Source organism: Eupeodes corollae, chromosome 1 (genome assembly GCF_945859685.1).
Source record: "Eupeodes corollae chromosome 1, idEupCoro1.1, whole genome shotgun sequence".
Taxonomy (NCBI): domain Eukaryota; kingdom Metazoa; phylum Arthropoda; class Insecta; order Diptera; family Syrphidae; genus Eupeodes; species Eupeodes corollae.
In genome coordinates this window covers 309,351,585-309,374,132 of record NC_079147.1, presented here as the reverse complement: position 1 = coordinate 309,374,132, position 22,548 = coordinate 309,351,585, and the positions used below count along the sequence as shown (strand labels likewise).

Genomic DNA, 22,548 nt, shown 5'->3' with positions numbered 1-22,548 from the left:
TCTTCCATAACTTAGTGTTATTTTTAGTTTTCGAATCCTTACATCTTAAACCAGGTGAGCAAAACTCTGTGAATAAAGGATTTCGCAAGAATTCCACAGTTTCTTTGTGTATTAACATCTATGGTGTAAGATAAAAGGAAGCTACACCCAAATTCCACCTCCTTTTGCCTCACACTCGCATTGTCTGCAATACAAAGTATGAATCATCAAGGGGAACAGAAATAGAAGAGAAAACTTCCTCCGTCTGTCCTCATAAAAAAAAGAAAACTTTTTTGCAACCAAATACCTTACTTTCTAGGTTCGATTGCCAATTTGAAAATTGTTATACGACATCAAATAAGAAATAAGAAATAGTTATTACCTTTTTCATTTGCATAGACGTTTAGCTGTTCATCATCACGTGCGACTTGGGTTATTATTGATGTTGCATCCATTTAAGCATTCGCTGTTAAGTGCGAATTTCTGCGCACTAAACGAGTTAATACAAAGAAAAAATAATAAAAAGTAATCCAAAAATTACAAAACAATTTGTAACAAAATAGAATATCGAGGCGACGCCGTTGGCAATGCGATGACCATGGACGACAATTATTGGTAACCGACACGATTCTTGAATCCTCGGATTCTCGCCCTTCCGTTTTGCACTTTCGATCGGAAAATATTCTTCTCTAGACCAAGAGAAGTCGAAGCATATAATATGTGGCCAAATTGATGATGGAATTCCGGCGTTTTTAATATTTATATCGCATAAATATTCGTTCACAAACCAATTTTTTCTTTTCACACCACTTTTTCACGGAGAGACAGATCACAGCTGATTTAGAATTTGATATTTTAAGCCAAATTGTTAGTTAAAGTTAATAATTCACTTGCGGAGGCGACTGGCAACATTTTATTTTTTCAATTTCAATGTAAACAGAAACAAGGCAGCGGCAGCGGGCAGCGACACTTTAAGCGACGTCAACAACAACGGCAGCAGATGTAGCAAAACTTCCAACTTCCAATATTCTTCGTTCCAAGTCTACGTTTTTGTATATTTTTGTATTTGACCAAAATAGCTCTAAAAAACCAGAGACACGAATATAATTTATTATTATTTTAGATTTGAAATCGCGAACTGTGCTCCTGGCGAATAAAAACGAGAACTGGACACGAGACAAACAGAAACAGAAACGAGAAACGACGACGACATGAAATCAGCGTAAAAGAATTTCTGTGTACGTCGAGTCGAGTGGATCCGAGTCCGAGTTCCGAGATTCGAGACGTCAGACGTAGCAGTAGCCGTAGCAGGAGAAACAGAAAGAGAAACGATGAACGGAACGCAGAACAGCAACAGACGAAGACGACGATTAGACGAAAGACGAAACGAACGAACGAGAAATAAAAAACAAGTAATGTTTTATCTCACTTTTGATGTGTCACTTTTGGACGGGATGTGCATTAGCCGAAGCGAGAGAGAAGAACCCGTTTCGTTTTTCACTTGGCTTTTTCCTTTTTTTTTGTTCTTATTTATTAAAAATTAAACACAACCCGTTTATGATACATTCAGCACTTTCGTACGTGGATTTTATTGATGATTTCAATTATTTTCATTCACTTTTCACTGATAAATAAGAAATTATATCGATAGGTGGCAATTTTGTATGAATAAACGAGGAAAAGCGCAACAGCTCGGAAGGTTACTACTTCGTGTTCGTCGTCCCCTTTTTTCCTGTTATTCACTGGGGTATCATTTCATTTCTCTTTTCAGTTCGAGTTCCCAGTCTCACTCTCTGACTCTAACAACCGACTTGAATATAGTGCAAACGTAAGTTACTCCTGTTTTCTGATTCTGTTTCTTCTTTCACGAGCGCGAGCTGCATCCAATGAAAAAGACAATTGGAAACTGGATACTGAAATTTATGCGAATTTAAAATGGCCGAAAAATTGTGTGTTATTTGAACGAAACTTTTCCATTTTCCAGTTAGAAATATATTTCCCCTCATTTGAAATGTCAAAATTTAGATATAATATTTGTCTCTTTTTGGTGTATTGTATTCAGCTGAAGTACATTTGTGTTTAAATGCCTTTTCTTTCTTTGAGCAACAAATGATTTATCTGGATTTCATGAGCATAACGATAATAACACAATAGCAAACTTATATGAAATTAACGAAAATGAAAATGTTTAAGGGCGACAACTCACTGAAAGTTTAAGGTACAATCTTCACTCATGCATTATATTGAGCTTGCATAAAGCTAGGCATACACGGTCAACATGTTGGTGTGATTTGTTGATGTTTTAAATATTAAGGCGAGGAAACACCTTTAAGTTATAAAAAAATATTTTCTTTTTCGGACTCTACTTTGTTTGTATTTCGTTTTTTAAGCCTAAAACAATTTGTTTTGAATAGATTGTACGGTGTTCTAACAGCTAGGTAATTTAGGGGGGGCATGCTGCACTTTTTGTAGATTATTTTTCCTAAATGTTGCTCATTCCAATTTTTTTAACATTAAACTCAAATATATTCAAATCTCCCGTAAGGGCTTACGTCCTTAGGGACTTAAACTTAATGGCTGAACCACAAACACGCTTCGGCTTCGTCTGCGTTACGGTGGGCCTGCTTCGAGGTTGATTTAAATGACATTTCTATTATTTCATCCCTCCAAAGAGCAAATGTTAAGTTTGTTGGCATTTTTTTACAGCTGTTGAGCTGTCAGACACAGCAAATGTTCAGATAATTGAACTAGAGCTTCCGTTTGGAGTCACATTACATTCTTTTCCTTTCGATTGTCAAACGAACAGTGAGGTCGAAGTTCCATTGTGAATTCCTATGGCTGAACTTGCAAACGTCAGGTGAAGACGAAGCTGAAGCGTGTTTGTGATTCAGCCATAATGCAGAGAACATTTTTAAACTCTGAAAAGGTCAGTTCAAGCCCTGATGCAGGTCGTTTAAATAATTATATCATTTGAAAAGCATATTGCAACAAATTAGGGATGGTGTTTTAAATAAAATTTTTTATATGACTAGAGCCCTAAAAACAACAGAAATGTGACTTCTTAATGCTGATATTTAGGAACACATTGCACAACGCACCAGCTCCGAGAAATATTTCCGAGGTCAGAAGCTGGCTGGGTCTGGTGAACTACTATGGGAGATTTTTGCAGAATCTCTCCTCTAAATTGAACCCGTTACACAATCTACTACAAAAGGACCAGGATTTCCGATGGAGTCAAGAATGTGAGAAGGTGTTCAGGAGCATCAAATCTGAAATAACTTCGGATGTTGTTCTTTGTGCGTACAATCCAAAATTACCTCTATCATTGGCGACCGATGCGAGTCCATATGGTTTAGGGGCTGTGCTATCCCACACATTCCCAGATGGACAGGAACGACCAATCGCTTACGCCTCGCGATCTCTGTCAAACTCAGAAAAAAATTATAGCCAAATTGACAAAGAGGCGACTTCAATATTCTGGGCGTTAAAAAGATTTTTTCGTTATTGCTATGGCCGGAAGTTCACACTAATCACCGATCATAAACCATTAGTTGCTATTTTTAGCCCTAGCAAAAGTTTACCAAGTATGGTGGCTACTCGTATGCTGCATTATGCACAGTTTCTGCAAGGCTTCACTTATGAAATTGTGTATCGAGCGACGGGGGATCACGGCAATGCAGATGCGCTTTCTCGTTTGCCCCTACAGTTGGAAGAACCTAAAGATGATGACAATGTAACCTACTACCAAATGAAGCAAATAGACGTTGTTCCTGTTACCCAAAAACGAGTTGCTGAGGAGACATCTAGAGATCCAGCTCTAAAGGAGGTGTATAACAACTTAGTGCTGGGAAAAAAATTAGACACAGCTGGATTCGAAGGTAAAGATTATCAATTCTCACTAACAAATGGTACAATTCTCAGGAACAATCGGGTGGTGATTCCTCAGATACTGAGGGAACTTATACTGGCAGAATTACATACTGCTCACGTGGGGATTGTTAAGATGAAAGCATTGGCACGAAGCTATGTGTGGTGGCCACACATTGACACTGACATCGAGGACTTAGCCCAGAAATGCATGGCCTGCAGAAGCGTTCAAAAATCTTCGAAAAGGATTCAACATCCATGGGAATATCCATCAACCCCATGGCAAAGGGTACACGTTGATTTTGCGGGACCGTTTTTTGAAAAATATTTTTTGATTGTGGTCGATGCACATTCTAAGTGGCCAGAAATTTTTCAAATGAATAGCATGAAAGCAGCAAGGACAATCGAAGTGTTACGTGACCTGTTTGCCCGATATGGTCTACCCGTGACATTGGTCAGTGACAATGGGCCTACTTTTACATCGGGGGAGTTTAGGAGATTCTTAAAAGAAAATGGTATCAATCATAAGTTCACTACTCCATACCATCCAGCCACTAATGGTCAAGCTGAACGGTTTGTGCAAAATATGAAAGTGGCTCTCTGAAAAATTATTAACGACCCAGGTAACATTGCTTATAAGCTTTCGAACTATCTTATGCGTTACAGGAAGACACCAAACTCTACAACCGGAGTGGCACCCTGTACATTATTTCTCCAGCGAGATATACGCATCAGATTGGATTTGATCCGGCCAAACACCATCGATAACGTAAAGGAGAAACTAAACGGGCCATATCCAAGTGGTGTGCAATATTACCCGGGAGATAAGGTTCAAGTAAGAGAGTATTCTAGCAAGGACAAAAAGTGGGAGTTTGGGAAAATAGTACGTCAAGACGGACTTTTCCATTATTTCATTGATGTTCACGGGAAGCTATGGAGAAGGCATGTGGACCAGATTCAGAAATGTAACGTGGATGAAAAACAAGCACCGAAGGATCCAGAGGTGCAGCTTTTAAACTCTGCTCCTATGCTTAGCCCCACATGCGGTGGTCCTACAACAAATTCGCCGATACAAACATCTGGTGATGAGTTTCAGTCACCTGTGGCGCAATCACCTAAGCCCAATGAATCCTGGAGTGAAGAAGTAGTTCAACCATCACCATCAATCTCGAAGGAAGCAGATAATTTTGACAAAGACACTGAAGTAGCACCCACGGTTCGAAGAAGCAGTCGCGTTAAGAAGCCTGTAGAGCGGTTGGGTTACTAAACAATTAAGAGGGGAGGACTGTTGTGTATTTACCAACCCTGAACTCAGCAATCTATAATTACACCTACGCACCCTGGAGAGTTATTTGCGACGAAAATGATAGACTTCCTTCTGTCAAAAATACCTTGTAGTTTCTTCCTCTTTTGCGATAACCTCCAAACCTTCAGGTCATAATTTTATTATACTTAAGAAAGGTACTTGAAATAATAAATGAATTTTTATATAGAAAGGATCGTCTTCTTATTTAAGTAGGCAAGAACTTAACAGGCCCGTTTGTTGATACTCTTCTTAAATCGGTGCCATTACTAAGTACATCTTAAATTCTAAGTATAACACCGTTTATTTTTGTTGTTCAGAAAATTTGTATGTTTCACTTTACTAAGTTACTCATAAAATGGAACGTAGCTAACTTCGTTTAGATGTAAAATATCAAAAAATTCAAATTGTGTAAAAGTATGTGTGTTATTTCAAAAACGGTAAGTTTATGAATGGATTGTAAGACGCTTTGTGTTTGTTCTAAATTTATTAATAATGGCTGACAAAAAAGGACAAGAAATCCCAATTTTTCTCTAAAACAAAAGCGAACACTTTTAGAATGTGCTTATGAAGAAAAAGCAATAAATGAAAATAAAAAAACAGATGGAGTTACGAGGAAGGAAATAAACAGCTTGGTAGAGAATAACATTGAATTTTAATTCCCATTCGGATTCAGCATGCTACAGGACCGTCGAAGCACTCAAAAAATTTTACCAAGGTTCAGATGAAAAAATGTCTAGAATTCAGACTGTAGGTGGCATGGCCATAATTGTACGGAATGAAAACCTTGATCTTGCCATATCCATTATGAATCCAAAAACAATAACTGGGTATGAAAACATTTTTGATGGTGATGGGGCAGATGAGTTTTTCGAATATGAACCCGGAACCAGTACAAACATTGTAAGAAGAATATTTTGTTGTCATGAGTATATATCTGATGAGCAGGAAGTTAACTATGAAAATATTGATGACAATAGCCCAAAAACTATCATTCTTATCTCCAAAGGGTTTAAAAAGCAATTCAACAATTTGACCACAAACACAGAAAATAAAAGTAACTCGTGTGGAAAGCACAGACCATAGTTGCTTCAATATTACCTAGTAGCAATATTTACAGCTATCAGAAATAAAAATTGAGCTTGCTAAACTTCAATATGATACCCAAAAAGAGGAAGCGACTCAAAAAAATCCTAAATAATAAAAACTATAGATATGTAATTCCAAGGGTACATAATTCATATATCTGTAATTTTTATTTTGTTTTAAAATGAAATGTATGTTTTTGTTCTGTGCGAGAATTGCATGTATTTTATTTTGTTTGTTATGCTTAAGTTATGTTTTAACAAAAATGAAGTTTAAATTAAATTATGTTCTTTCAAAGTATCTCTACGATTTTATAACCTTATGAAATAGTTGTTTATCAGGTCTTTGCGTTTTTGCATCCCGCCGTTCGATGAAGTTTGGTTATCATTTCCATTCTGCAAAATATTAGTGCATGAGATCTTTCCTGAATTTATTGCGTTTTGAATGTCTTCTGGGTCAAAATCTACGCTTTCAGGAGATTCTAATGACGCACCATTATATCGAAGTATGTTGTGCAAAACACATGTTGAAACAATAATTATCAATGTCGTCTTTAATTGTAGAAGACAGCCGTATGCCAGTACAGGCAACCGTCTTTTCAATATTCCGAAGGGTTTGTTCTCTTAACAGCACCAATAACAGAAGGAAAAGATGCTATATCAAAAAAATCTCTTTTAGCCTGTGAAACTTCTGATGTAGATGGAATATCATATACAGCTTTGCAATTCCTGTGGCAATTCTTGAAACTATTATTGAAACAGTGGAAACATGCTTCCCTCCAAAATCAGCAATACTTAAAAGATGATCACCTGTAGCAAAGAATGGTAGAGCTACCAATAGCTGGATTATGGGTGGAATTGAATTATTTCTAGAAGAATGGAAAATTTTGTTCAACGATTTGTTATAAAAGTCATGTATAAAACCTGTTAAAAGGCCGTTCTAGATTATTCTCGATTTGTTATAATACATGGATAGTCATCTTTTTAGTCAAACGAAGTCTTTTGTAGAAGACCAATTCATCGAAACTAAAAAAGTACTCATTCCTATCGTAAACCTGACAGGGGTCACCAACTACAATCAATTCAAGAACCTCCACATCATCTTACAGCAAATCGGCCAATTCAAAGTTCATTGTTATTATTTTATTTTAGTTTGAACTAAGAAATACTTTTTTTTTTAGCACAACAATTTACTGAAATGTCATCACACAACATAATCTCCTAAGTGAAACTTAAGGGTTTATGCCCTACTATATATTCCCCATAAAAAAAGTTTCACTTAGGTTCATTTATGTCAAACTTTGAGTTCTGTGCAAACCATTAAGCAGAACTTATAGTAACTTATGTGGAACTTAAATAGTTATGATTCGTATCAGCAAACGGGCCTAAATGACAAGATTACGCCAATTATTTTAGCATTTTTCACAGCATATCATGTGACATTCTGTTACTTTGTATTAGAAGTGTTGCGTTGAAATAATCTTAATGACAAATTATCACAATCACAATCTTATCGTGGCATTAAAACGGTTTCTACATTCCAAAGCCTTCAAGATCCTCTGGGTCTCTTCCAATAGCTTACAATTTAATTGCTTTCCATTGTACAACAAGCAACTTTCTGGAATGTTTTTTAATACTTTTTTAGTTCACTGGTATCGTATCCTCTTTTATGCATAAAGCACATTTTTAACCAATATTTTATTTTTTTGCAATTAAATTTGAATTCTCAAAATAGACCACCATAAAAGAAAATAGAAAAGCTTTCTTTGACAAATAGCAAACAAGAACTTCAGTTAACATTTTAATTTTGTTGAAATGAATTTACCAGCTGCTTAAGTTGTTTTGTGAGCTAAGAGTTCGTGGCAATGGAATTAAGAGCATGTTTCATAATATAAAAGTCAATTTACAGGTTAAATGTACATTAGTGTTTAACAACAACTAGATATATGTAGGTTCCACATGAGCTACGAACTGCGAACTGTGAATGTTCGCATATTTTGACTTTTATCACATGAGGTATATTTCTATTCGCAGACAGCGACGAATTGTCAATTCATAATTACCCTTTTAAACAAACAAAACAAGAGTGGAATAATTTTGAGGTTAAGTTTAGCGCGAATAATTTACTCGTTGCCAGTGTGGATGGTATGTGGAACGCGATAAGAGTTTGACAGTTAGTAGCAACCATAAATTTCAATTGGTTTCTTTTAATTTAAATGTGTTTTTGTTTGAAATTGACTTTTTGAAATGTGTAAATCACGTTTGTTCGTCCATTTGTTCATTCGTTGTTCGCTCTCATGTGCAAGTCCCTTATCTAGAAGTTTATGTGTCAAGTAACTTATTGGGTAGATGAAGTACGTAATAAAACAGATAGGCCGAAGAACACCCCACAATAAAATTAGTTCACTTTTTTTCTACAAACTTTATCTACAAGCTAAGCTTAATTTGTAGTTTGTGTAGAAAATGCAATTGTTTTTGTGGAGACTATCCTAAAAGTTGAAAATTGAGGGCATAGCACATGAAAAACACACAAAATAATCAATTGAACGTAGCTATAGAAAATTTAAAGAGGAGGATGTTTTGAGACTATTTTTCGTTAATATTATATGCACTTCCATTTATATTTGAAATGTCATTTATATTTGTTAAAAAAAATTTGAAGAGATTCAACCACGACCATTCCTCCTTTTAGGAATGGCCTCGAATAATAAATCAAAATTTATCCCGTAATAAATGCACCTAGCAATTTATCACCCTGCTAAAAACATTATCAGACAGCTCAAAAACGTGCAATATGAAACAAAAATATGATATTTTTGCTAGAGCAGTGTACCACTTAGCTAAAATGCTTTGTTAAATTTTTGCTTGACTCAGTTTTGGAAAGAATTGTCTGTGTAATAAATTACAATAATGAGATAATAATGCAATAAATCCGATAAATTTCGGCATTTGAATGCAAACATTTTATTATTGATGTCAAAAACATAAATAAATATTTTAAAAAAGAACGCCCCACAAGTAATATTAACAGTTCTGAAAGTAAACGAACGAGCCTAACTACATTCGAGAGAATTTGTCATGAATTGTCAACTGTCACCTTGCGCACTTTAGGTTTTTGAAGTTTAAAGGAATTGCTGTGCGTAACCATCTACCGATATTTATTAATTTAACAAATTCAGATAAAAATGCTAAGCATACGCAGATTCCAGGACTTAACATTAAGGTTTGTAGTTTATATTTTACGAAAACACACCAATGTCAACTTATCAATTCTTTCAGAACATTTGCTGCTCGTTCCAACCTCATCGCCAGATACTTCAGTGATCGCAAAAAAGATGATAGCGATAGTGAAAGCGACCGAGAGGACAAGAAAAGACCAAAACCAGCAGCGATTAAGGAAGAAACGGCTGCGGAACGTTTGAACAAACTCTTAGCCAGCATGAACTCTGAAGACAACACGCAAATTGTTAAAAATATAAACATGGCAAAGCCAGGTGGAATAAAGAAACGTTCGAAACCGGAGGAAGATAACAACAATATTTTGGAAGCTGCAAAGAATGTTGCTTCTTTATTGGGCGAAGAAAATCAAAAACAAACTGAGGCAGAGCTTTTATCGAAACTCTTGAACCCCAACGGAACTCCTCCAACCTCACAACAATCCGCAAAGCAAGACATCGATCCAAATGAATTGAGTTTAAGGTTGATCAATAATTTTATAAATTCACTTTAAGCCAGCATGTACTCTTTTTTATTTCAGTGACTTAATTGTTGGAATGAAGATTGATAGACGCCAACCAGCCATTGAGTATTCCCGCAGCGACTTTGTACGAAAAAGTCTTGCTACTTCCCGCTCTGATCAGAGTCGGGACAGAAATGGAAACCAAGGACGAGGCACAAATCAGCATCAACGAAAGGCAGAACCTAACACTGGCAGTGTCAACCTATTCGGTTCCAAGCCACTGGATATTTTTAAGGATCCCAGTAAGCTTTGTGACTCTCCCGACATTCTGAAGACATGGGAGCACCTTTACCAGCACGAACTTAAACTGACCGTCACCCATCCGCCATCAAACTACTTCCAAAAAATGGCTCTATGGACCGAACAAGGAAAACTCTGGAAGTTCCCCATCGACAACGAACAAGGTATGGACGAAGAGTTCGCAACCGATTTCTCCGAACACGTTTTCCTCGAGCAGCATTTAGAACCTTGGTGTCCAACCAAGGGACCCATTCGCCACTTCATGGAATTGGTTTGTGTGGGTCTATCGAAAAATCCCTACATAACTGCGAGAGAGAAAAAAGCCCACATCCTCTGGTACCGTGATTATTTCGAAGACAAGAAAGAAATGCTCAAGGATATAATCATAAGTCAGAAGGAAACTCCAAAGAACGTTTCGCAAAGTTAATTGATGTTTTATAAAAGTAAACAATAAAATTTAAATTCATACTCGAACGTTCTGATACATTTGTGGATTTTTACTGATATTCTCTTCCATAATTCTCTTTTGCATTGCTTGCCATTTCTCCAACTTGTCCGTAACCTCTGGCAGCAACTTCTTCACATGCAATCGGTCAATTTCAGGTCCATCATTTAATTCTATTTGAGTTTTAAAGTCGTAACATGGTTGATAGCCATTGATTATGAGAAAGTGATCAAAATAGAAAGGAACAACTGACTGTTGCATGCCATCGATCACATTCAAACTCTTACGGACTTCCGTTTGGTCCTTGGGACCACCTTCATAGAATAATTTTGTTTCATCTGATATTTGTTTAACTTCCTTGTGTTTAAAATGAACCATCTTCTTTAACTCTGAACGCTGAAGGTTACCTACCCGTTTGGGCTTTTGAAAAACAGGTGCCATGTTGCGTTGAACCTTAACCAATTCGGATTCGATTCGCCGTTCAACGAGGACAGCTTGTTTGGACATGTTGCGACGGTATTCGAGTAGCCGACGGTGTTTTTTCTCAACTCGTATACGTTTGTCGACTGGAATGTCCTCAAGTTTTGCTTAAGAATAAGAGAATGCAAAGAAAAATTGAATATGAAGAAAATATAGATTTTTGTTTCAAAAGAACACGTTGGTGTAGCTGTAGGAACAGTTTACGTTATTGCACAGCTAGACCATAAAATATATACTTCCAAATTACCAATGAGTCCGTGCAAGACATCAGATATTGCAGCAACCTGCTCCAAAACGGGCAAATCCATTTGATCGGCCGTTGGGACTATGGCCGCGTACATTTCCTTGCTGACCCCTTTTATTTCACACAATAGCTTATATCCAAACGTTCTCTTAATCGGATCCTTTAGAAGGACCTTCATTTCGTGCTTTAACTTTGTAGCTCGATTCTCCATAAAGTATTTATTGGCGCATTTATTTTCTCCGTATTTCTTCTTGGATTCAAGTTCAATGGTACACCAATCGCTTAGTTCTTGATATTTTTGTTCCAACTCCGCTGAGATCCATAGTGTATAGTGCAATTCTCTGAGCAGAACGAAAGTTTTATTTTTGAGACTTTCGATTCCATTGATGAATTCTGTTGCGTTCTTAAAAACTATAATCACTGGGTGCGGGTTTTTTAGAAACACCTCATCAAAGTATTCCTTAACAGCCCATGCATCGTCCTTGATCCTCTTACGAATGTTTACTACGCTTCTCTTTGCAATGGACTCCTCGAAGCTTTCTAAGCTTCCGTCGGCGTTTCGATGGATCCAATCATGTTCTTTGCGCCATTCTAAATCGGCCAACAAGTAATGGAAGTTCTGCAGAATGGTTCTACGTGACCATTCGAGTTCTAAACAAATGATTTGAATGTTCAGAACTGAAAATTGCTTATTTAACTTTTCAAATTTCTTCCGATAGACATCGGATGCTTCGTAGTATGGCCGGATTTTGCGAACAGCCTCCATTGCAGCTGCTTGCTCTCTCTTTTCCCATTTTTCAAATAATTTTTCAAACAATGGCTTTGACTTCATTAACTGCTCGTGGTACTCTTCGTTCCGACTTTCGATAATTTTTGTCCGAACAATTTCACCTTGGATCAGCATCGATTCAAATTTCTTGCGAAGTGCGTCTTTTAACATGGTGCGGCAAGAGTTCCATTTGAATAATTTTAAAGGCGGCCGATTCTTAAGGTCTTCAATATACAGTGCATCGATGTCCGTTGCTACCTGAGCGGGGGCTTTTGGCCCTTCTTTCGGCCCAAGTAGCTTGACTTTGCGATCTTTTGATTCTACTTCAAGACGCTGTCTCAGTCCATTTCTTAGTCGTGTGTTAAATGTGAAGAAGTTATCTTTTCCTACTGAAATGGAGACCTGTTCCAGATGCTGACCAGCGAACGGAACAGTCCGATATGGATTCATTTCTTTTTTACTGGAGTCAATGGGTACTACTTCGATAGGACGCCTAACCATTTCTTCAAAGGGCACAATTGGCTTTCGGAAGTAGTCCATAGGAACTTTCTTGTCTGCGGCTATTAGGAAACTTCCACTATTCATTGATAAATTTGTACATTCTGAGGAGCTCAGTGATGTAACACAGGATTCTATGCTCAATAGGTCTTCTTTCAGTTCATTTATTAAGGTGCTTTTATCTATTTCCAGTTCATCGGTCACCATTTTTTCCGAACGTTTATTTATGGTTGATTTTATTTCACCTATAAATTCAAGAAATTTTTCTCGACCGGGAAATTCTTGAAATTCGTCTTCTGCCAGGCTATGGATAGGCAAGTCTTTGGAGTGGCGAATCTCTTTTACTTTGGTTTGTTTATCTCTAAGAAGGTCTTTGGACTTGCTTCCATGCTTCTCAATTATTTCATCGATGTTAAGCTTCGGCATCGGAAAATCTATTTTATCCACATCACTTCCTCTTGGTCGAGCTTTGTCAAAAGTTCCCGACACTTTACTTCTCTTCTTAATGACCTCAGATTGTTCATCAAGAACTTTGGGTTTAACGATCTTTCTAGAATATCGAACGTTAATAGTCTTGTGTTCAGTTGGATCCCAGTGGTCGTGGTGATGACGTGCATCAAATTTCTTTGCAAATTCTGTGTCTTTTACACTTCTGATATTTTGGAGAATCTTTTGGTCTTTCCGCGGCTTTCTCAATACAGGAATGTGGTTGCTTCGCACAAATTCATCAAGAAGAGAAGAGGGAATTCTTAAATTTTGATAGTCCCTTGAATTACTTGGATTCTGACGAAGAGTTGCTTCTCGATATTCTGGTGCAGGCATATTTCCTCTAGCTTGCAGATCAATATGTTTGGATGCTATTTTTTTGCCCGTTACATCATCAGGTACCCATTCAGAGGAACCAGAGTTGGATTCAGCAGCGCACAAAGATTTTACTTTGGAACTTTTCTCCTCAGGATGTGATATCCCCAGGTATCGCATTCTCCTAATTTTCTCCATTTTCTTCTTCGATTTTTCCTTATCTACTTTTGTTCTTATGAAATCCATAGTGAAACCCTTGAGGTAATTTCCACGATCAGTAATGGACTTTGGGGGTTTTTTTTTCGAAACTTTTCCATACAGAAAGCCAGTTAAATGAAATTTCTTCTTTTTCAAGGTCTTGGGCTTTTTAAAATGCAACTTCTTAAAAGTTTTACGATCATAATGGCATCCCAACGGCTTTTGGCGAAATTCTTGTATAGCACTTTTAGTGTGAAATTCTTTTAAGCCTAGTTCGGGAGGATAAAGGGTCATCTCGTCACCGTCTTTTTCATTCTTTCTTTGAGTTTTCTTCAGAACTAATGATTCAAACCATTCATTTCTGGTAATACAACCTTTCACCTTCCTGTGCATTGCACCGGTCTCATTTTGATGGAATTTACCTCTCAAGTTTGGACCCTGTCTATAACAATATCCACGCAGAAGAAATTTGCTTTCTTTTTTGCCTACAACCAAATCATCTTCATCATTTGAAGATTGCTCTATGCTCTGACAGCTTGGCGAACTGGATTCAGCACTGATTTCAATCCGACTTTCAGGTATTTTTTTATATCTTCCCATTTCTTCTAAGAGATGTTCTTTGATTTTAGCGTGTTCTATGAGAATACGCTTTGACTTTTTCATATCATGTTTGAACTTTCTTGCCTCCGATATGTTATGAGGATATCCTTTTTTATGGGAAAACATTGAAGAGTCAATCACTTTTGGGACGACATTTCCATCGAGTTTGGTTAAAAAATCGTCAAAATCCTTTTTGGCTAGCAGCATTGCTTTTTCTTCGGTAGCTATTTTCTCAGCTTGAACTTCTTCTTCGTGTTTTTTAGCAGTTTTAGACTTCTTTTTAAAATGCAACTGTTTGTAGCGTTCTTTTCGCCTTTCATCTTCTTCTTTGAGCTTCTTTAAAACTTCTGGCTTTTGCTCGGATCGAACGAGCAGTTGCTTCTTCTCTCCCATTAGCTTCGATAGACGCAACTTAGGCTTCGCTTTTACCGAAGAACTACTTACAATAAAACGCTTCGGAATAGCTGATCTCTCAAGTTTCTGCTCGATCTCAATAATTTGGGCCGTTTCAAATTGAACATTACGTCGGCGGTGGAATCTCTTTACCTTCTGGTATTCGAGATCATTTTGACAAGTCTGCTCATCTCGTTCGTACGTATTTTTGAAGTCAGTTCCCTGGAAATCCAAACCAAATGGATTTGCTAAATCTATGACTTCGCAAATGCTAGAATTAGACGAGTGTGATTCTGATACAACGTTTTCTGCGGTCTTTACAAGTTCCCTAATTTTGGCCAACTCCAAAGGCTGTGATTTAGGTTTGTAATGAATTTTTTGGGGATTTCTCAAACAGAATCGTTTGCGTGGATCTTCTGTTAATTTGAACTTTTGTTTTATTTCTTGTCCTGGACATTTTCCAATAAACGAAGGGGGAGCACCGAACACAGCACTGTCCTCGCATAGCTTGGTAAATTGCAAGCGAGTCGCTTTAACGGATGTTCTATGCCTTGTATCATCTAAAACTCTTGATGTACTTACATGAGTGGGATCATTTAAAGAGGCATTTATGGGTGATTTATCACTTGAAGTTGAAATGTATGAGGTGGATTTAGGGAATTTTGGTTTAGTTGTTATTATTTGTGGAATTCCGAAATCGCTTGATTTCACCTTATAAACAGGCGAGGTCTGCTTAGAACATTTCATTTTCAAGCCAAGATTTCTAAAAGGGAAACTTCGGTTCTTCAATACTCAATAATAGTATTTATGTAGGCAAGAAGTAAATTTATTAATTTTATTTGTCACTTGATCTGTTTCGAAAATATAAACCAGCTGAGGTATATAGTTTTTAAAGTTTAAAATAAAAAAATCAGGCCAAGTCTTTTATCAAGTAGTGTAGAGGGGTTAAAACATATTTTCCTTAGGATCAAAAGTCGCATTTCCAAATTTTGTTGATTATTTATTTATTACAAATAATTCTTAGTGTCTAAATGTATGTTAAAGGACAAGATCAATCTATTTACAAGTACTTAGCGTTTCCACTGGAAAATCGACTATCAAGAAATTTGGCTTTGTCAACGATTTTCTTGGTTTGATTCTTGTCAATCTTGTTGAGTTGTAAATCGACATCTCTACTAAATGGACGACGTTCAGGCTTCCCATTAATTTCTTTTTCCTAAAATATTTATGGAGCAAATACTAAACACATAGTAAACATATTTTTTAGACCTTCCATTTACCTTTTTGTCCTTTTTCAGTTTCTTTTGATGAATTTCATACAAAGATTCATCGCGTTTGTGCTTCTTTTTCAATTTCTTTGCGATTTTTTCTTGTTCGGCATCACGTTGTTTCTGGTACTTTTCCTCCGCCTTTGATTTAGATGATTCAGTGACTTTGGCCGGCGTCGGTTCGTTATTTGAATTGGGTGTTTTTGTCCAAGATGTTCTGAAATAATTTTTGAATGCAACAATGATTTAAACAATATTGAATGAGTTTGAAAATGAAAACTACCTATCACTAAAATCAGGTCGCTCCTTCGTATGGAAAGTCCTTTTTAAGCTAGCTATACCAGTCCTCAATCCCACATCAGGTAATTCCAACATCCACTCTTCGCGCGCATTAATTTCTTCTTTGTTGGCATCCGGATCAAGCATAGCCAATTTCATCTCCAAAGCCCGTTCCTCGAGCTTAATTTGTGCTGTGGTCATTTTTGCAAATGACTTACTGTCGGTTGGAAGAGGACCAAATACCTCTTCTCCATCGTCATCGTCATCGTCATCGTTATCCTCTTTCCTCTCCTCATTGAATGGGTCCTGTGTTTGAAGTACTATACCATCGGGCAGCGATGGTCCAATAACAGAGACCTCTTCGATTTTACTTTCATTGTTTCTTGCAGAAAGGAGATGCGGAGGCAAAGCCGGTCCAAATGATTCCTCTATAATCTCTGTAGTTGAAACAGCTGGTGTACTTACAGTTAAGTTAACTTCAGGTGTTTTGAAACTATCACTAACGACGTTCGATGTTTCCGAAACAGAACTTTTGCGGGATCTTTTCTTATGTTTGTGTTTTTTGTCCTTCTTCTGTTTCTTTTCCTTCTTTTTATGTTTCTTTTCTGATCTCTTTTTGCTGCTAGAGTCTGAATCGCTCATTTTCTATGATGAAAACAAAAGAAAAAAAACGCATTTTTATTGTAAATAACATTTATTATTCTTATTCTACTTAGCAGTTAATCTATTGAAAGGAACTCTTCGACTAGCTTTAAACTCATTTATTATATTCGAAGGAAGATAGGTACCTGATGATTTACTGAAATGTTTTCAGGGCTTTCCTATAACTATAAATAAGAGACTTAGATATACCGGCAGTGGGTATATTCTTAATTGATTGTTTTATGCTACTGCGCCACACAATGTCGTGTAGGGACATTGACAAAATGTCCTGGACGTTATTTTTCGTTGAAATCGATTGAACAACATCTATATAGCTGCCCTTTGTCACAGAATTGCAGCGAATTCTTTCCCGCAGATGGATTGGTAATGACTTTAGGTGATGCTCGATGACTTTTTCAGACTTGTCCTGCTCAAAGAATATCTTGTTCGTTTCCCTCTCAGTTCCTAAAGCTACATAAGGAGACAGTTGTTTCAGTGCGGGATGATACAATTTAAAGAACTCTTCCAATTGCGGACAAACAATGTTTTTAACTTTGTTCTTATTCTCACCGAAGATCATTCGAAAATCCCCGCTGTAGCTTATTTTCGATATCGTGTGAAACAGTTCGAAGTCAGTGAACCTTTCTGGAAGCATAAGAAGGGCAACTACAAATGCTGACATGAGGTTTCGACCCAGTGCTTTCTGTAAACTATCATCGGCAGCAATCACCTGTTCGACAGGTTTATGCAGCCGACCAGCAAAGTACAAATGGGTCCAGTCATTGAGGTCCTTTTCGAGGTGCTTTTTGGAAATAACTCCATACTTAATGGTAACTCCTATGTCGGTTAATGGAACCAAAGTGTTAAAATATACTTTGGCCGCTAAATTGTTCTGATAAGATGCAATAAATTGACTGCCAAGTATCCTGAACCCTGAATAATGACTGGAATGTTTTTCTAAGTTCTCCAAATGCCATTTGTCTGGGTCCTCCACACAGAAAGCTAGATCTATAACATTAGATTTTTGTTGGGCCACACGTTCATAGCCAACTTGTTGTTTGACTCCGGAACCATAGGCAAAGCTGTAAACTATGCCGCTGGGAAATCGTCTTATTATTTTATCGTAAATATGCATTACTTTTGGGGTAAACCTAATGTGAAAACGGGTACTTTGATGACTAAACAAACTACTTTTATTGTAAATTTGAAACGATTTATTACCTTTTTTGATTACTTTAATTTTTAAGATCTAAGCCAGATTTAGTCACCTAAAATGGAAAAGATACTCAATTGTCAATACCGGAATGACAGATATTGAGTAGAGAATTGAGTGTCATTGTTTATCTTGTTCTTTCAGATTGCTACCAACATCTCTTTTTAACAACTAAAAACAGAACAGAGCTGCCAGCACATTTGGCAATCTTATACCCTGGTTACACGATTATAGAAATACTTTTATGGTCACACACTTGACCATATTAAGGGACCAGTTATATTAGTTTGAACTAGTTTTCGTCATTAAAAGCAGTAATAATTGAAATTGTTTGACACTTTTTGTAATGATCATTTTAAGTCACTGTCATTGAAAAAATATAAATGATTGACATCAATCATTTTAGGCTAAAATTGATCATTGGAAGCAAAACTAACATGTACAAAAAGAATATTTTCAGTATTTCTATTTTGTTCCGAACTATAAAATCAAAGTATAAATGTACTAAAACAAAAGTTCTGAGCTAAATAAAGTTAGATTTTGAGTAAACAAATTCAACACAAATTTGACTTTCCTAATTGCTTTCAAATGTCGAAATAACATATTTAATTATGAACACCAATGATTCTTTATCTGGCATCCAAGTAGGAATGCAAGAAATTTGATATTAGAGACAAAATTTGAATATGTTTGGATAATCTTGAAATAGTTTCTACACTTAAGTTAAAAATAAAGTTGAAATAAGCTCAACTTGTTTTGCTTTGTAATACATTATAAAAAAGTATTCTTGCAACAAGATATAGTTCCTCCGCGGATTTAATTTATAACGTGTTGTAAAATGTCACTCTTAAGTCAAAAATAACTTAGTACTGAGTTATTCACTTCTACCATTTCAATTCTTTACATCAAATTCTTGAGATAAATACATTTGTATATACATAGGTACATATTTTATAGCATTAATCTTTTTAAATGATTTTGGATGTACATATGTCACTACTTTTTCGAATTAACTTTGCCGTATGGTGACAATGGTGGGTTAAATATTGACTCGATAGCGCTGACCTTTCACCATAACAGCAGCTATTTCTTTGTATGTAATGGTGATTCTATAGTGAATTAAAGATTGTCTTTGCCATAAACTGTGGAAACATAATATAGGTTCAAAGTGCATTTACACAATTTGGAAGAGTTTTTTGGTCTTAAACGATTTATTATGAATTTTACTGAACAGAAATGACAACATAGTTTCACAGTAGAATCAATCAAATAGATATTTGTTATTTGGTAATCTAAATCGATGGATAAATACCTATCACAATGCACTGCAACATTTTCTTGTTAATTTAAAAAAAAAACAAACATCTTGAAAACTGATGAGCATTTAACTTTTGGAAAATAAATAATAATACAAATATTATACAGTCTATTTGATAATTTTATTTTGACATACTATTATAACCATCTGAAACTTCATTTCAGGCCAACCATTTATTTGACGATTCCATTTGGAAATTATTCTACCAAATTGAATCGAACTTAATCACCTTACAAAGACAAAGACGGAAAATTTGGTTACACTTATTTTTTATGACGGAAACATTATCACCTTAGACTAGACGATTCTGCCTCCGCAAATTGAAAAACACTATTAACAAGTTGGTAACCTCAGAGAGGAAAAATGCCCCCAATTGCAAAAAAAGCTCCATACGCTCCGAATCTGAAATATTGTAATAGATCTATTTCACAATCTCCCATCTCCATTGACAGCTGTTCTGACACCTGGAATAAAAATGAAATTTATCCACAAAAGAAGCAAAGAAGAAATTTCCACTCACAAAAACAGCAAAGAAAATATTTTTTTTTGTTTTAATTACAAACTATTTCCCCGTTTACCAATTTATTTTTAAAATAGAATTAAAAAAGAAATATTTTCTCCATTTCTTGAACGTGAACCCCGAGAGGATAATCGAATGAATCCCTAACAAAAGAACATTACTATTTTCAAAAATAATAAAACAAGAAGAAAATCATTGAATCATTACAAAGCACTGCGTGTGCTAAAGCGACTTTCAACAAGAAACCAAGAAAAAATTACATCTTGCAAAATATCTGCAATAAATCATGGCTAATATTACCGTTGGCCAAATAATTGTTGACGCGCAACGTATGGCCAGCCGAATCAAGGACTTGGAAGTCTTGAGCGGTGGCCTACTGATGGAGGCAGAGGGCAATAATAGACATTTGGAGGCAATGAGAAAGGTATTTTTGATTTGTCCCAGTTAGGCAGTTAGTTTTTTTTGCTGCAACCCGTTAGTTGGCGCTTTTAAGGTCACAAATCTAATTAAAATTCAAAGCAAATACTTTGGCGATGTAGACGTATAATGTGGGTATTAATTCTCTTTTCAGTTTCAAGATGACTTGGACTCGTTGAATCGTATTACACGTGACAAATCTAACGCCGATATGGTCAATCGGATAAACGTCCAGAACCCGTGCATAAGAAAAGTTCGCGAGGAAAATCGTGAGCTTAAAGCTTGCCTGGAGGATCACGAAAGGGCCTTGGAGCTCATAATGCATAAATATCGAGAGCATACACAGAGCAAGGTTCTCACAAGTCAAATCAACTTCAAGGAAATGTACAACGAGAATCTGTGGAAAATAATCCGCGAACAGGCAGACAAAATCACGGAAATGGCCGCAGTTATGCAGCGAGCCGCCTCAATTGATGACGACGCTATGTACAAAGAAATCGAATTGCTGACAAAACTAAAGATCGAAAACCAGAATCTAAGGGAAATGCTTCAGATCTCGAATAAATTTGATTCAACTGGTAAACTTATAACCCCGAATGCGCATCTGCTCGAGGACAAAGCAATTCAAACAGAGAATGCCATGTCCATCAGTACAACAGAATCAGATCATGAATCATCGTCGAAGACTTGTGCGAATGTAGCTAACAATAATAACACCCCCAATAGCTCCACCAGTGAAGACCAAATTATAGTCACACAATCTTTGGAATCGAGTGGCAACAACAACGTTGTGGCGATAGCAAATACGCCACCGTCGCCCAATGCGGCCATAGACAATTCCATCATAGCAAATTCAACGGCCTCAACCATAACTGCGGCCGTCAGCAATCTCGAAAAGAGCCTAAAAAACACCCTGAATATGTCCAACAGCAGCAGCAGCAGCGATGACAGCCGAATCGACGTGCAACAGAATTCTGAAACACCAAATAATCCAAACAATGTAATCACAGCTGCCCCAACTACGTGATAGAAAGGAACAAGTCTAGAACATGCTTCAAATTTACACAACACACGCTCCATCTCTCTTGCTTATTAATTAATTAATTAATGAAAAAAACAACAACAACAATGAGTTAATGCTTTTTAATATTTTGTATTCTTGAATTTATCTTAATCTTTTTATTATATCGCAATTTTTAAGAGCGATGAGTTTCTTGTGTCTTCATTTAGTATTTTTTAACCCTCTACTGTAAGCAAAGACAAATTTGAATCAGTTTTTATTTTTAATTACATTTTTTTGACTCCATAATTAACTTCTATATCGAGGAAGTGGGAAATAAGAAATAATTCCGAGATATTTAGGAGTTCATTGAAGAGTGCAGCGGAAGAGACCAATTTGAACCATATTTTCTAGTTTATTTGTTTTATATTTTATTTTTCCGTAGCCTAAGTTAAAAACAAATATACACATTTAAAAAGTTTTATATGGACTTATTTTTTTTGTCGTTAGTCGTTACAAAATCATATGAACAAAAAAAATGCTCTAGGATTTTTTTGGAGAGTGTTTCAAAACAGTTTCCATTTTTAAAAGTATTTTATTTGTTGTAATCAGAAATATGAGTCAATTAAATGCAACATTTTATTTGTAATCATTTTTGTTTGGCTTTATCGCTCCGCAAACATAAAATCATCAAAAGGACTTCTTTTTTTGAATATTTTCACACATTTACATTTTTACTTTCAATATTAAACATTTACGCTTATATTATTGATTTTTTTTTTTAAACCATATTTACTGCAAACCGAGTTTTAAAATAGTTTCGTGTTTTATATTTTTCAAAGTTATTTAAATGTCAATAAAATTGGTATCATTCAAAAACTATTTTCCTTTAAATCAAATTTTGAAAATCTTAAAGCTCGAAACTCCTTTAAATCTAGTTTTGAGTGACTCTTTAATATGGACGTTAAAATATTCTTCTTTTTTACATTTAAATCGTTCAACAATGCATTTTGAGCTTTGTCGCAGACCTTTATACAGTTTTTCATTAATACGCTTGAAATTTATTTCTAAATTGGCTTTTATAGATTCTTGTATCAAATTCAAATTTCGTACGAATTATTAATACATATTAAATTGTACTTGTATTATTATTAGTTATTTAGAATAACCCAAATGATCTATATTAGATATGCATTCGAGCGGTAGAGGGTCTATTAATCAATTTGGTCAAATTATAGTTATTTGAACAA

General features: G+C 35.9%; 6 protein-coding genes across 9 annotated transcripts in view; 3 read left to right on the top strand and 3 right to left on the bottom strand.

The window, feature by feature from the left end:
- The window catches only part of LOC129942835 (phosphatase Herzog), a 141,406-nt gene extending 139,516 nt beyond the window's left edge, over positions 1–1,890 (bottom strand). The window contains exon 1 of the mRNA XM_056051924.1: positions 362–1,890. Within this exon, the coding sequence (XP_055907899.1) occupies positions 362–434 (73 nt within the window). The 5' untranslated portion in view covers positions 435–1,890. The remainder of the gene's footprint in view (positions 1–361) is intronic.
- A 1,153-nt stretch (positions 1,891–3,043) lies between these two features.
- On the top strand, positions 3,044–5,113 carry LOC129952257 (uncharacterized protein K02A2.6-like). Its single transcript, XM_056064764.1, has 2 exons — positions 3,044–4,419; positions 4,513–5,113. Exons 1-2 carry the CDS (start codon positions 3,044–3,046, stop codon positions 5,111–5,113), a joined length of 1,977 nt encoding a protein of 658 aa, XP_055920739.1.
- A 4,204-nt stretch (positions 5,114–9,317) lies between these two features.
- Positions 9,318–10,697, top strand: LOC129942832 (28S ribosomal protein S31, mitochondrial). The gene is made up of 3 exons (XM_056051918.1): positions 9,318–9,457; positions 9,514–9,933; positions 9,992–10,697. The coding sequence occupies exons 1-3, from the start codon at positions 9,420–9,422 to the stop codon at positions 10,638–10,640; spliced, it is 1,107 nt and encodes a 368-aa protein (XP_055907893.1). The 5' UTR covers positions 9,318–9,419; the 3' UTR covers positions 10,641–10,697.
- On the bottom strand, positions 10,677–15,514 carry LOC129942831 (uncharacterized). The gene is made up of 2 exons (XM_056051917.1): positions 11,386–15,514; positions 10,677–11,245 (listed from the first exon to the last, which is right to left on the bottom strand). Exons 1-2 carry the CDS (start codon positions 15,386–15,388, stop codon positions 10,677–10,679), a joined length of 4,572 nt encoding a protein of 1,523 aa, XP_055907892.1. The 5' UTR covers positions 15,389–15,514.
- Positions 15,515–15,626: 112 nt separating this feature from the next.
- LOC129942834 (phosphatidate cytidylyltransferase, mitochondrial) lies at positions 15,627–18,159 on the bottom strand. 4 transcript variants are annotated; one of them, XM_056051919.1, is made up of 4 exons: positions 18,052–18,158; positions 16,193–16,833; positions 15,922–16,126; positions 15,627–15,857 (listed from the first exon to the last, which is right to left on the bottom strand). In XM_056051919.1, exons 2-4 carry the CDS (start codon positions 16,828–16,830, stop codon positions 15,702–15,704), a joined length of 999 nt encoding a protein of 332 aa, XP_055907894.1. In that variant the 5' UTR covers positions 16,831–16,833; positions 18,052–18,158; the 3' UTR covers positions 15,627–15,701. The 4 variants fall into 4 exon arrangements, with proteins under 4 accessions (XP_055907894.1, XP_055907895.1, XP_055907897.1 ...); XM_056051920.1 differs by lacking the exon at positions 18,052–18,158 and adding an exon at positions 16,977–17,062; XM_056051922.1 differs by lacking the exons at positions 15,627–15,857; positions 15,922–16,126 and adding an exon at positions 16,977–17,981 and having other exon boundaries at positions 16,778–16,833; positions 18,052–18,159.
- A 1,676-nt stretch (positions 18,160–19,835) lies between these two features.
- Positions 19,836–21,782, top strand: LOC129942830 (FGFR1 oncogene partner 2 homolog). Its single transcript, XM_056051916.1, has 2 exons — positions 19,836–20,305; positions 20,453–21,782. Exons 1-2 carry the CDS (start codon positions 20,168–20,170, stop codon positions 21,323–21,325), a joined length of 1,011 nt encoding a protein of 336 aa, XP_055907891.1. The 5' UTR covers positions 19,836–20,167; the 3' UTR covers positions 21,326–21,782.
- The last annotated feature ends 766 nt before the right edge of the window (positions 21,783–22,548 follow it).